This window comes from Crinia signifera, chromosome 6 (assembly GCF_055691185.1).
Source record: "Crinia signifera chromosome 6, ASM5569118v1, whole genome shotgun sequence".
In the NCBI taxonomy this organism is placed as follows: domain Eukaryota; kingdom Metazoa; phylum Chordata; class Amphibia; order Anura; family Myobatrachidae; genus Crinia; species Crinia signifera.
Window position 1 is genome coordinate 182,755,532 of NC_139222.1, and position 14,173 is coordinate 182,769,704.

General features: G+C 42.5%; 1 protein-coding gene across 1 annotated transcript in view; it reads left to right on the plus strand.

The window, feature by feature from the left end:
* TBCD (tubulin folding cofactor D) overlaps positions 1–14,173 on the plus strand; it is a 282,149-nt gene that overhangs the window by 143,836 nt on the left and 124,140 nt on the right. The window contains exons 16-19 of the mRNA XM_083148360.1: positions 1,186–1,243; positions 4,518–4,547; positions 7,299–7,384; positions 9,776–9,856. Coding sequence (XP_083004486.1) covers positions 1,186–1,243; positions 4,518–4,547; positions 7,299–7,384; positions 9,776–9,856 — 255 coding nt within the window. The remainder of the gene's footprint in view (positions 1–1,185; positions 1,244–4,517; positions 4,548–7,298; positions 7,385–9,775; positions 9,857–14,173) is intronic.

The window sequence follows — 14,173 nt, forward strand, 5'->3', positions numbered from 1 at the left end:
CATGTACACATTTTAAACTCTATGACCACCCACTACAATGAAACAGCCTGTTAGGTGGGCATTATGTCATCTAAGATACATAGCTAGTGTTAGACTTGTTATACCTCTTTCAGACAGCCGCGGCCAAATAACCTGGCAAATACCTGGCATTTGAAGCACCCATTTATTTGGCCGTGGGCTGTCAGACCTTCCCCTCCCTTCACACAGAAGAGCAAATCTCCGGGTCTAAAATTTAGACTCGGTAGTTTGCTCAATTACACAGGGTTCTTGCCTTTTTGAATGGGTCAACCCTGTTCCTATAGTCCGAGTCTCCGACCCTGGTCATTTGCATGGTCGAAGACCTGGAGTTTAAGATCCATATTGACCTTTTCACACATAAAAATTACCTGTGTATTTCATGAAATTCTCGGGTGGAACTGCTTCACCTCGGAATTTCAATTTCTGTGTGAAAGGGGTATTAGTGTTCTGGTATTCTGTAAAGTTTTGTTTTAAACACCACCTGTTACCGGTGTGGATGCAGCCATTTTGTAGGCTGAGCACATTATGGTGTAAAAGCCAACCCTTATGACAAGGGTAAATTAATTAAGGAAGCACTTATTAGTGAATATGCTGTATTGTTATGAATATTGGTTTCGCCCACAACAAGGTGAGCAACAGACGATGTGTCTCTTTCGGAAAACTGAATGAACTGTGGGATCTCAGCATGAGAATTACATTCTTATAATTAAATCTTGCAGGAGTCATGCTAAACTAATGAAACCTGCTTCCTGGACCTAAACAAAATTAGTGGCAAATATACATTATGGAAGCTATGTATTTATCAGACTGCAGATAAGCTGTTTGGTGTCCCGAAAGCAGATTAGAACAGACCATAACACTGCATGTGAAACACGACCATAGGGCGATATGGGTGTAAGAGCATTGAAACCAATAGGTACTATTCCCATACCTAGTTAAATAATATATATATATATATATATATATATATCTATCTATCACCCACCTCACTATTAACCAGAGAACATATCCATTAATTAATACATTGTTGAAAATAATATATATCCAAATAACTAATTATGTTTGTTACTGGATTTTAACATCTTAAACTGTATATTCTTTGCTATGTATTTAATCCATCAGATGCAATCACAGAACATTGATCAACCTCTTTCCAATCTCTTACAGTGCTCTGCTAATCGCTGGTATCTTTGACCGAGATGTAAACTGCAGACGAGCAGCTTCGGTAAGCCATACATAGCTATACTGCTTTCATGTTTTTTTGCCAGGGTCTTATCTGTACTACTTTGTTCTATTTCCCAGATTTTGTTTAACACTCATAGACTTATGGGAACATACAGTATGTAATCAGGTCAAAGAGTGCCGGAGGTGTGGGATGCCCACATAGTTTTAATTAGCCAAAGAACCTGTGTAAATATTAGGTATACCATATTAAAGGGATAGTATGGCAAGCAAATATATAATAATGTGTGTATGTATGCCAGGACAAAGAGACATCCCGTAGTATGTTAAATGACAGTATTGAAACCACATTTATATGCACATAAAAATGCATCAAATTAACACCAATTCCACTTCATAAATTCTAAATCTCTACCCCAGTAGTTAGAAACATAGAAACAGAATTTGATGACCGTTAAGAACCATTTCCCTCAAATTTTTGATGAACCTGCCTCCCCCAGTTTCCGTGCGTGTCCTCATGTTCTAATACTTCTATTCATTTGAAGAATGTTTCCCTCCTGGACCTTGTTAAACCCTTGATATATTTAAATGATTCTGTTAGGTCCCCCCTTTCCTTTCTTCTCCAAATTATACATATTGAAATTTCCAGTTAAGTTATGTGATGTAGGCCACGTACCATTTTTGTTGCTAATCTATTTATAGCCTTCTAGAGATATGACCTCCAGAACTGGACACAGTATTCAATGTTGTTCTTATACTATTTCACTTGCTACTTTTTTAAACAATTTTTATTAAAATATATACAGTATTTATATGTAACCATTTAAATATCTACACATTTTGATTTGTAGCGCAGCTATCACTCTGTTTTAACATATAAACGAAGATTTTGTGGCTGTTTGTTGAAGTACTTCAGTTTTTAATCCATCTATGAAGAATTTTGTCGTAGTTCAGTTAATGTGGTTTAGCAAAATGTCAATTACCTGACAAAAAAAATAATGCAGAATGTCCACACCCTGTGATGCCTAGAAGCATGCAGGCGTCGTTCCCTGTGTCTAGTGTCCCAGGCGTGTATGCTTGCCAGGGGATGTGTCTGCTCGGACAGCATTGCTGTGTTTATTCTTCCTCTTATCGACTGTGTGTTGTAACCGTAGCTCCTGGCTAGTATTGCAAAGCTCTGCCTTTCTACAGTAGCTGACAATACTTAGGAACAAACACATAGAGATCCCAACAGCTTAATTCTTAATGCATTATCCCATGTGGTCCCTGGGGTTCTAGATGCGGACATTGTAATTCGATCATTTGGGGAAACTTTTATTTATAAACCCTGTATGTTTTGCATATTTTTATAGTTATTCATCATAAATTAATATTGTTTCTGTTATTTTTATTATTTTTGTATTATTGAATTAATATAGTCCCTATGTTTTTTGTCCTGCTGGTTACCTAGCACTTCACAAATTGTACAAATGGCAGTGCAGGGATATTCAGGTGCACCGCTGGCAGATAATACCGAGCTAGCAATTACTTACACGTTAGGGCCTGAGTCTGCGTTAGAGGCAGCCCCTTCCAAGTGTGCACTTTGCTGAAGTCATGACTGTATGCTAAATACTAGCATGTTCCCTGGTGTACACACGCATAGAAATGTGCAAGGACTCGGATGTTCACTTTGGGCATAGTAAGATGCTACTATCGGACACGCCATCAAAACCTGCCAGAGTTTTTCAGTGGGGTGGAGTCCTGGGTCTCTTTTTATTTATTCTTGGGTGGGGGGTAAAATACTTCCCTACGTCAGGTGCAGATTCTCCAACAGACTGCGGGCTCTAGAAGTGTCTGAGGGGTAGATGTTCTGTATTATTTGTCTGTATGGGGGATAGATGTTCTGTATTATTTGTCTGTATGGGGGATAAGTGGTATTAGTGTATGTTATGTGGCTATACTACTTCTCCCCCATCTATTACTGTGCCAGTGCTGTGTGGTCTAGATGACCCTGTCATTATCAGCGCTGCCATCTACAAGTTAGCACACTGATCTGCAGGACAACTTATTACCAGTCCATAGCACTGAGCATTCCAACACCAGTAGCTCTGTACAGTTACTCTGTCCATGGCTGCGGGGACTGCCAGCTCTGGGCTGCATAAGTGAGCTTGCGAGAATAGCGAAATCTTGCTCATGCTCATTTAGACACAGCGCTTAGCTGATGCGCTATGTGCCCTAGCGGGGACATTTTCCCTCCTCAACTCCAGCAAACAAGTTGGTGCAGTTTCCTGCTTAGCGTTGGTAACAAGGCAAAGCAGGAAGTGTTACAGAGGCGCATTCTGTGCCGCTAGAATACAACTCTCCCAACTAGTTTGCAACATGCCTGACATAACACACCTATAAGAATAGCCACCTGCCAGGAACACCAAATACATTTCTGAGGGTTTCAAATGTTTCTGCAAATCCGTACGCTCATGCCATGGGATGCGTGCGCTGTGCCGGTTTTCATTTAGACCCATGCACAGTTGAAATAAATCTACCATTGCGTGATTAGCGACATTGTGTACGATTTACAAATACACCCCTTAATGTTGAGATAAATATGCTTAATGATCTGGATGACCAGTTTGTACTTTTTTAGACAGAATTAAACGTCTGTTATTATGGTTTGGAAAACACTGACAGTTCATAGAAAACTCTGTTTTGCATGGAAATGATTCATGGAATCATGGAAATGATTGAAGGTGATGGAAAATCTAGTAATTGGCCAACTGGATCTCTCCTATGTGTTTACCTGTTGTTGTTAATTTTGTTCTCAAGAGCTATAGTTATCTTGTCCCTTGCAAATTGTGGTATTTGGAAGGGACAGTGGACCATCAAAATCAATGGAATTTATAAAAAAAAATGTTTTATTCATGCAGAAGTCTGTACTAGTGCAATGTGTCCCAATCTTTCCAACAGTCAGAAATATCGGCACTTCTCGATAAGACTAGGTCGAATTTACATTCAGTCTATTCAATCTGACTGTCTGAGATTTTTCGATGGTCGAGACTTGGTTGCTATCATCTCATACTTGAAATTACAATTTATGCACACAACTCTATTGGGCGGCAAGGAAAGTGGACATATCCAATCATTTACTATCTGAAATGTGATTCATGGTCAGCATAAAGTGTACACTAGCAAAATCTGTTTTATATAACAGTGACAGAGTTCACTGTAGTGTTTCATAAACCATGTCAGTTGTATAGCGGCCTGTTTATTGTGAGTTTTATCTGATAGTGTTTGGTTATAAGCAGAGGTGTCTCATTTTGCCTTGTTTGTTCTGTGTTCCTCAGGCAGCCTTCCAGGAGAATGTGGGGAGACAGGTACAGTAACTTACACAGCGACTTACTTAACCCCTTGTGTGCGGACAGGAAAACGGATTCAAATTCATTACCCTTAACCATCCTGACTCCGTTTTATAAACAGTCATTTGTTTTAGCCAGTCACATCTTTAGCTCCAAGTGCTTATTTTCCTCCTCTTCTGTTGGCAAACTGTTGTTTATTGAACCAGCAACATGACTGAGGCACTGCCTCTTTACATATAGATCGGCTGCATTCTGATCATAGGTGTGCGCACATTGAGTGTTAGGGGTGCACAGGAACCCCCTAATGCTGTGCCCACCTTTATGAACACCTCCCTGCCGCTAGCAATACCTTTTACCAAAGACTTTTGCTTTTTAGAACTGAGAACTGTATTCCATTAAAAGAAGCGCTCAACAATCAATTATGTGTGTTTTGCATTGTTAATTGTACTAGACCATTGTGATATCACTACATACCTGTGTCATCCATATAGGTTTGTAACTTTATTTGCATGTACTGTTACACAGAGTAACTAGAAGATTAAAACTGAAATAGGCCGGAAATTATGCTGTGGCTGAGGGACCTTTTTTTATTGTAGTGAGTGTCAATAGGTGATGGCAGACACGCCTGATTGGTGGTGTTAGACGCACCCAATAGGTGGTGTTAGATACACCCAATATTTGGCGCTAGACACACCCCTTTGATGGTGCACCCCCTAATAAAATGTGCTGCGCACACCTATGATTCTGATGAATGTTCGTCTAGCAAAAATAGTTGCTTCCACTCTGTGGTTGCAGGTGAAATAATAGGAAAAGGTTAAAACAATGCAATTAAATATAATATCCTAATAAAAAAAGATGTTGTTTAAGTGGGGGGGGGGCTGATTCACCGAGGTCTTATGTTAACATAAAGAAGGAATACAAGTAAACCTCAGTTTGGAAATGTTAGAATGTGATGGAGTGTGAAAAAATATTTGTGTAGCATTTTTTTCATGCTACCGTTTACCTAAAAGTACGTAATTTGTGAAAATAAGCTTCTGTGTGGTGGATGTTTTCATTGGAGTGCATCAAAGGTCAAGTAATTAGCTGGACATGATTTTAAAAGGTTACAGTAATGCTTTACATTACTTTTCAGGTTTCATGTTAGCAGGAAATGTAACCCCTAACCTATGGCCCGATGCTCCCGTAAATCACCAGTCGTTTCCAATGTTGAAATTGCCCATTTGTGCGTGTTTTACTTCAGGAAATGTTTATAGTTGTGTAATAACAGTCATCAGAAGATCAGTTCAGTGTGAAGTGCATTATCTGGCTGCAGAACTAGATTACCTCAGTATTTATTTATTTACAGTTTCTTATATAGCGCAGCAGATTCCATTGCGCTTTACAATAGTAGACCGTGATAAAATAAACTGGGTAACAGACAGACTTGGAGGTAGGAGAGCCCAGCTGAAATGATTTGACTTGAAAACAAAAGTGTATACAGTACTAACATTACAGTTTGGAATACTGGATTAAGAAATGTTTTACCTCATAACACTGTGGTTGCGATTTTGGTAAATAATTATTTTACCTGAATAACAATGAGTAGGTAATGTTAGTTCTACAGTATACTGAGTGAACTGGGGTCTTACCTCATGGTCAGGGCCGTCTTAACAGCAGTGTGGGCCCCTGGGCAAAGCAATGCACTGGGGCCCTTACCCATTCTCCCATCCTAGGGGTGGGGGGTGCTATCAGCAGCAGCTTTGATGCCCACGGGTGGCAGGGGGTGATCTATCTTCCACTCAACATGTAGGACCTGGAGCAGTAACTTCTGCTAATTACTCCTTTACTGCACAGGTAGTGGGAGGGAGAACACGAACGTGTGTAAGGGGGTACTGAGCTGAATGAAGGGTCCCTTGTAAATGACTTCCAGGGAGGTAGGGGGTGTTTTATACGCAGGGAGGGTTGGATAATGGAGTGGGCTTAATATTCATCATTTTCCAGTGGAAGGGCAGCTTGTTTGACAGCAGATATCGCCATTCTCTGGAAATAGATTTCATAGCCTTCAATAGTATAAAAACCTAGAGTCCCAACTTTCAGTGGGTGCTGTGGACTTGGGGATCAGAGATCAGGAGCCAGAGCGATCCATTGCCAAAAATCTAAAACTGTACACCAGATGTTTGGAGCTGGAGCAGGGACCGGTTGCTGGAAGGCTGATATCTCTGGTTCTGGGTAGACTAGAGACAAGCCGCTAGTGTCGGCAGAAATGGGAGAATTTTGGAATATATTATCAGAAAAACTCTAAATCAGAGAGAACCTGATAAATATGACTGAGAAATGTAATTAACAGGTTGGATGTGGACTGCTGCTTTAAAGCTGGATATCTCCAGTTCCCCAGGGCTGATTTTCAAAATTCTGGTATCCCTGGAAAAAGGGGATCATCAGCTATCAGAAAAGGGTACACCTGGGGCCCCTGGGCAAGTGCCCATTAAGCCCATTCGAAAAGACGGCCCTGCTCATGGTAAATAATAAAACAGCCCTGCCATTCATCATAAATACTTGTATAGAGTTCTACACTTAATTGTACACCTATATTAACTTCACACATTCTTCCAACAATAAGGTTGTGAACCAGATGGGCATGTCATTGATTAATGGTGTTTGACATGGGGATTCTGTACATTGTTGTACACAATAGCTAAAGTACCATTTAAACCATCGTTTATTACTGTTTCCTCATCTTGGAAAGCACCAGGAAATCATCTTAACTCATTCTATTTCTGTTGTGAACAGGGTACTTTTCCACATGGTATCGACATATTGACTGCAGCGGACTATTTTGCAGTCGGAAATCGGGCCAATTGTTTTCTAAATATAAGGTATAGTTATCTTTTATCGGTACTTGTGACTTATCTGGGCGCCCGATGTTGAAATTGTATGCCAGTACCCTAAGCATGCGATTTGACGCGATTTCCCTTGAAATTCCCTTGAAGAGAAAATCGCGTTGCATTGTATGCTATTGTATTGCATGCGATGCGATTTGATGCGATTTTAATAAGTACAGGCAACCAGATGCCTGTTTCATATGTGAAATGGCCCCCCAGACCCCATTTTTAATTGTATACCCACCCTGATGGCTAAATGACCCCCATTGTTAAAGCCACCCCACTATCAACGCCAACCCGAAGCGTGGCGAGCGCAGCAAACCCGCGAGGGGCGGTGGTACGCGTCCTCCGACCTTTTCATACCCCCACTATCCACGTTGGCGTGGAGTTGATTCTATATAGTGTGGCGAGCGCAAAGCGTGGCGAGGGGAGGTGGATACCTTCACAGCTATACGCGTCCCCTCGCGGGCTTCACAGGTATCCGCGTCCCCTCGCGAGGCTTGCTGCGCTCGCCACGCTTCGGGCTCGGTGGCTCGCTGCGCTCGCCACACTATATAAAATAAACTCCACGCCGACGTGGATAGTGGGGGTATGAAAAGGTCGGAGGAGGCTCGGTGGCTCGCTGCGCTCGCCACACTATATAAAATCAACTCCACGCCGACGTGGATAGTGGGGGTATGAAAAGGTCGGAGGCTGCGCTCGCCACGCTTCGGGTTGGCGTTGATAGTGGGGTGGCGTTAACAATGGGGGGCATTTAGCCATCAGGGGTTGTATACAATTAAAAATGGGGTCTGGGGGGCCATTTCACATATGAAACAGGCATCTGGGTGCCTTCACATATTAAAATCGTGGCAAATCGCGTCAAATCGCATCGCATGCAATCTGATTGTATGCAATGCGATTTGACGCGATTTTTAGGTGCGATGAAGAACATTGGGGCCCCAGATAAGTCACAAGTACCCTTTTATAACATACATGTTTAACTACTCTGTATCCTGCTAAAGTCAATGAAGTAAAATTCATTTATTGAAGTATATTTAAGATGTTCTCTCCTCTAGGCATTGAAAGTATAAAGCAGATGCTGGGTGCATGCGCCCAAGGCGAACAAAGTGTTTGCTTGGTGCACGCATCCAACCTTGCAGCCATTGGGCGGGAGTCAGCGGGCAGGGGTACTCGCCCAGCATTTCATGGGCATTTCTATAAAAATTAAATGCTGGGTGTTCCCATAGTAATCGCCCGGTGACATGGGTGTCGGGGGTGAGCAGTTGACATCACCGGATGTCCGCTGTCTGCCCATTTCACCGAGAACATACATGCATAAAAAAGTGCCCTGAGAGTCACTATATATGTTGGCGACCATAGAAAGATGTGGGAGGTTGCCACTAGCATGCAAATGGATGTGTATGTAAATCATCCATTCGCATGCGATGCGAATGTACGCGCCATGCAAATGTTGGGGCGGCATACCACCATTCGCAGGGCGGGTTCTGGTTGACTCGCAAGGATGCGAATTTGCATCTGAACAAATCAACCAGAATAACCCCCATAGTACAGGAAGCGCTCAAGTACTCATACTTGTCTGCTCTCATTTATTTCTAACAGTAGCTTAAAAGGTGCTCATACGTTTAAGGTTTTGCAATTTCTTCCATGATTTCGCAATTCCCCAGTCTCGCAAACTGCGCCCATACACTACAGATACTGTATTTACCAGGGATTTGAAGATTTATTTATTTTTTATCTCACATTGGGTCAAATCTTAATATGACTGTAGACCACCTAAATGTTCTCTCTATAGCAGGATTTGTCAGCAGCAGGACGGTGCCGAAATTTCACAGGGTGCTGCAGCCGTGCACCTCAAGCTCTGCCGTTGGCTTCCCCGCCCTGCTCGCCAGCTCCCTGCTGTGCCCGGCTGGAGTCCGCTGCTATTTTCAATTAGTCTCCTGCTGGACCGCTAGCCAATAGGCGCTTGCGGTCCAGCAGCCAATCATAGGCAGAATTGGTCGCTGGACTGCGAGCATCTATTGGCTAGAGGTCCAGCGGGAGACTTGAAAATTGAAGCGAGTTATTTCAGTCCCCCTTGGCAACGAGCAATTTCAGTCCCCCTTGGCAACGAAACATGCCCTTGCTCCATGTACCATGGCACCTAGCTATACTACTGGTCAGCAGTGGCAGATGTGTATGATTGTCAAAAAGGTCACACAAAAGACTGATCACCACCATAGTAAGCTGCCCATACATCAGCGATAGATTGGGACAATTTCCAATGCAATATAATAAAAAAAAAATCTGTATAGCCTTAACCAGTTTATAAGTAAATAAATACTGGCCATTGGAGAATAACAGTAACCACATCATATCATCATCTTTCTGTCCTTGTCTTGTCAGTGTATTTGTAGCAAGCTTCCCAGAATATACCACATCTATGATAGATCATCTGGTGGAGATGAAGATTAACCACTGGGATAGGTGAGTTTTAAATGCCATCTCTCTTTATATATTTAATTTCTAAAGATATTCAATATACTATACATAATGGACATTATGCAGAAATTATTTAAAAAAAAATAGTTTTTCATGCTGAAACACAACAACCTGTGTAATAATATATATATATATATATATATATATATATATATATATATATATATATATATATTATCACTGCTTATATATTATAACCATGTAATCTACTCTCCTCTGTCACAATATGACATTATGCACATTTTGTACATGTATTACTTATGTTTTTTTGGGCTAAACCAATGTAACCCGTGGATCAGGGGTGTTTTATGAGAGAAGTGGGACCATGTGCACACTTCATGCGATTCCCCTTCTCCCTGTGGCATAGTATATGCAAGTCTTCAGAAACATGGCGTCTGCCATGTCCTGGGCGACAAATGTGCATACACCAATCAGTTGAAAAATGGCCACCACACCATCTGGAGCAGCAGGAGTTCTTACATGGGACTTTGGAAAGGTATGTTTTGAACATGGGTGTGCGGTGTAGGACCATCTGGACTCAGGGGCTAATGTGCACCACACACACTGCACCCATTATAGATATGTCTATGCCATGGGTAACCCTTCTGTAATATGCCAATGTTTTCCATTTTTTTGCCAGTACACAGTATTGTGCTGATATACAATATAAAGAAGCCATGAATGTCTAACAGGTGTTGGTATAAACCTGCAGCAGCAAGATCAGTTCCCTGTGGCCTAAATGCAGCTGAGTGTTGTGTTTGCACACATTTGCTGTTTACAGTAACTTATGACGTTTTTGTGTAGACAGTCTACTAGATGTCCCCCACAGGCTACACCTGGAAGGTTCAATGTTTATGTCAACAGTTTGCTGGTCCATTTTAAAGCTTGTCTTCTAAATTATCTTATTTAGAAGACACTCTAGTTTTCCACTTTCTCATAGGTGTACGGGATTCACTATACCTAATGGATCTTTATTTGGGTCTATGCAGTGTCATGTCTAAAACAAACCATTACATAAGAAAATGAAGTCACAGTGGCTGATCTGATGACACTACCGTAGGAGATTATTACTGATTATTACTGAAAAATAGCAACTGGACATTTTATAGAGCTCTTCTCTGAAATACATGTTGGTTTGTCATTGTGACCTAGTAGCTCACCATGTGTTACAATACCTCGCAACATCTTTGTGGGACACCTACACAGTCTTGCCTCAAGAGTGCCGAAAAGAGGCTTATCCTCACCAAATAGGGCATGGCTTTGATGGAACGTCCCCACTTTGTGACAATTCTGCACGCAGGTGGGACAAAAGGACCGCCCCCCCCCCCCCCCCCCCCCAAATGTAATTGTCCCGCGAAAATCGGAATATTTGCGAGGTATGCGTTATCTCTTCATATCCAACCAAATTTGGATAGTTGGATTATCAATGGACCCGTTGCTGCATTTGTGGGGTCATTAATAGACTTATGAGCAGTAGTGACTGACAGCATTGCAGTCTGCTTGTTCAACACGGTGTCCTAACAGGCAGATCACCCTATATTGTTTGATAGTGACACCAAAAAAGTAAAATGTTATAGGGATGTGAGAAGGAATATAATGACTGATAACAGAGAACAGTAGTTGTGTAACAAATGTCAAGTGATAGTAATTTCAAACATCTTACGCTCAAACCTGCTGTGGCATATTATGAGCTGCTGACAGGACATTTTAATAACCGAGCCCAACTCAGTGCTTGGAATGTTATTCTCAGAGAATAGCTGCTTCCACTGAGTACATAAAAGTCGGTACTCTTTACCTAGAAGGGCGCCCGCGATTGAAATCGCGGGCGTCGGGGGTAAAAAATCGCGGGTAAATCGCGGGTACATTAAAAACGGGTGCCCGCGATGACCGCGATTTTCCCATAGGGATCAATGTTAAAAACGGTGATTGACCGCGATTTTAATGTTAAATGCCTCAATGCCCGCGATTTGGCCATAGGAATCAATGTTAAATGGGCCACAGAGCCCTAATAGTCACCGTGAACTCTGAAATGGCCCCCACAATTGTTAACGCCACCCCACGATCAACGTCAACCCGAAGCGTGGCGAGCGCAGCGGTACGCGTCCTCCGACCTTTTCATGCCCTACTATCCACGTCGGCGTGGAGTTGAGAATAGAATAGTGTGGCGAGCGCAGCGAGCCACCGAGGCCCGAAGCGTGGCGAGCGGACGCGGATACCTTCACAGTTATACGCGTCCCCTCGCGGGCTTCACAGGTGTCCGTGGCGAAAAGCGGACACCTGTGAAGCCCGCGAGGGGACGCGTTTACCTGTGAAGGTATCGGCGTCCGCTCGCCACGCTTCGGGCCTCAATGGCTCGCTGCGCTCGCCACACTATTCTATTCTCAACTCCACGCCGACGTGGATAGTAGGGCATGAAAAGGTCGGAGGACGCGTACCGCTGCACTCGCCACGCTTCGGGTTGACGTTGATCGTGGGGTGGCGTTAACAATTGTGGGGGCCATTTCAGAGTTCACGGTGACTATTAGGGCTCTGTGGCCTATTTAACATTGTTTCCTATGTAAAAATCGCGGGCATTGAGGCATTGAACACTAAAATCGGGTCCAATCTAATTTTTAACATTGGTCCCTATGGGAAATCGCGGCCATCGCGTCGCACCCGATTTTTAGTGCATCCGATGGTCGCGATGGTCGCCCTTCTAGGTAAAGAGTACCTAAAAGTCTAACTAATGTAATGGGAATGTTAAAGTGGACAGTTCAACATAAACTATAACACATTTATATATATATATATTTGGTATGACAAAAAATGTCATCAGGTGTCGATTTTTTGACACCTGTATTGAAAAGCTGGTTTATAAGGACGCAGCGGCTTGTACAGTATGGCCACTTGATAACTGAATCCACTGCTGCCCTCTTTTGTACATTTAGGAACTGTACAGTTCTACTTTGTCATTGTGATGGTGGAGCAGGCACATATTTAAGGGTTTGGAGATCTACTCTGTAATCAGCAACATGAGCCCATTGTCGTGATGTGTGAATGTGCCCGCAGCCCAGCTCCGGTTACAGTACGATGTCCAGGGCACTGCAGGCAGTCACCTGTGCAAAGTCTTAAACCAGACAAACAGGTGGAACAGAAATTACAGCAAATCTCAGGTGAAAATAGCACTGCCACTAGCAACATTCTTTTTAAACATACAAGATCTGTGGGGAAAAAAACTAAACAAGCCTGCAGGTCAGGCGAGGTTACACATCCATACATAGTAACCTATGGTACATTGTTTTGTATGGTATCCAGACCCTAGGTTGACATTCATTAGGTTGACACCTATGAATGGTCTACATACCCATGGTCGGCAGGGTTTGAAGGTCAACGCAAGCTTTAGGTCGACTATGGGAAGGTTGACACAACCTTTTTTTTTAGCCGACAGATGGTATTTCATGCCCGACCATCCACTAGGATATGGTGGGAGAATAAAATAGTGTGCCCAAAGCATGGCGAGGGCAGCAGTGTCTGTGTCGACATTTGGGATAAAAAAAGTGAAAAACTTGTGTTGACATTTTGTCTGTCGAACTTCCCATGGTCAACTAAAAGCTTGTGTCAACATCTAGACCCTGTTGACCATAGGTATGTCGACCATTCAGAGGTGTCGATCTACTCACTGTGAACAATTTGGTGTCAACCTAAAAATGTCGACCTAGATATGGTCGACCTAGCATACCATAACCATTCTGTAGAAAATAATACCATAGTCAACAGCATTTTGGGATAATACACTTCCCACTGTAAACTATATGCATATGTGAAGTTGCTAAGGAGTTCTGTGACCATGTAAAGCAGGCATGTCCAACGTTGGCCCTCCAAATGTTGTGAAACTAAACATCCCAGAATGCTTTGCTACAGTTTTGCTATTAGAGAATGCTAAAACTATTGCAAAGCATGCTGGGATGTGTTGTTTCACAACATCTGGAGGGCCAACGTTGGACATGCCTGATGTAAAAGGACAAGACTTCTGGGCAGAAGTTTTCGTTCTGGTCATACAGTAGGAATCCAAGGTACTATTTGATAGTCTAGTAATTAGTAGGTGGATCTGCTTTATTCCTTCTCTTAAGTTTTCCTGATGTCATCACCCGGTTACCAGCTAGAACAGATAATACTAAAGAATTGAGCGATTTGTTCAGATACTCGTTTATTTTTTTTTAAATCAAGACAGAACAACTAGTGGTACACAGTGTCCAATATGGTACAACTGGTCGATTGCAATAATAGTGGTACATACTGTTAGGCCCCCCATACATTAGCCCG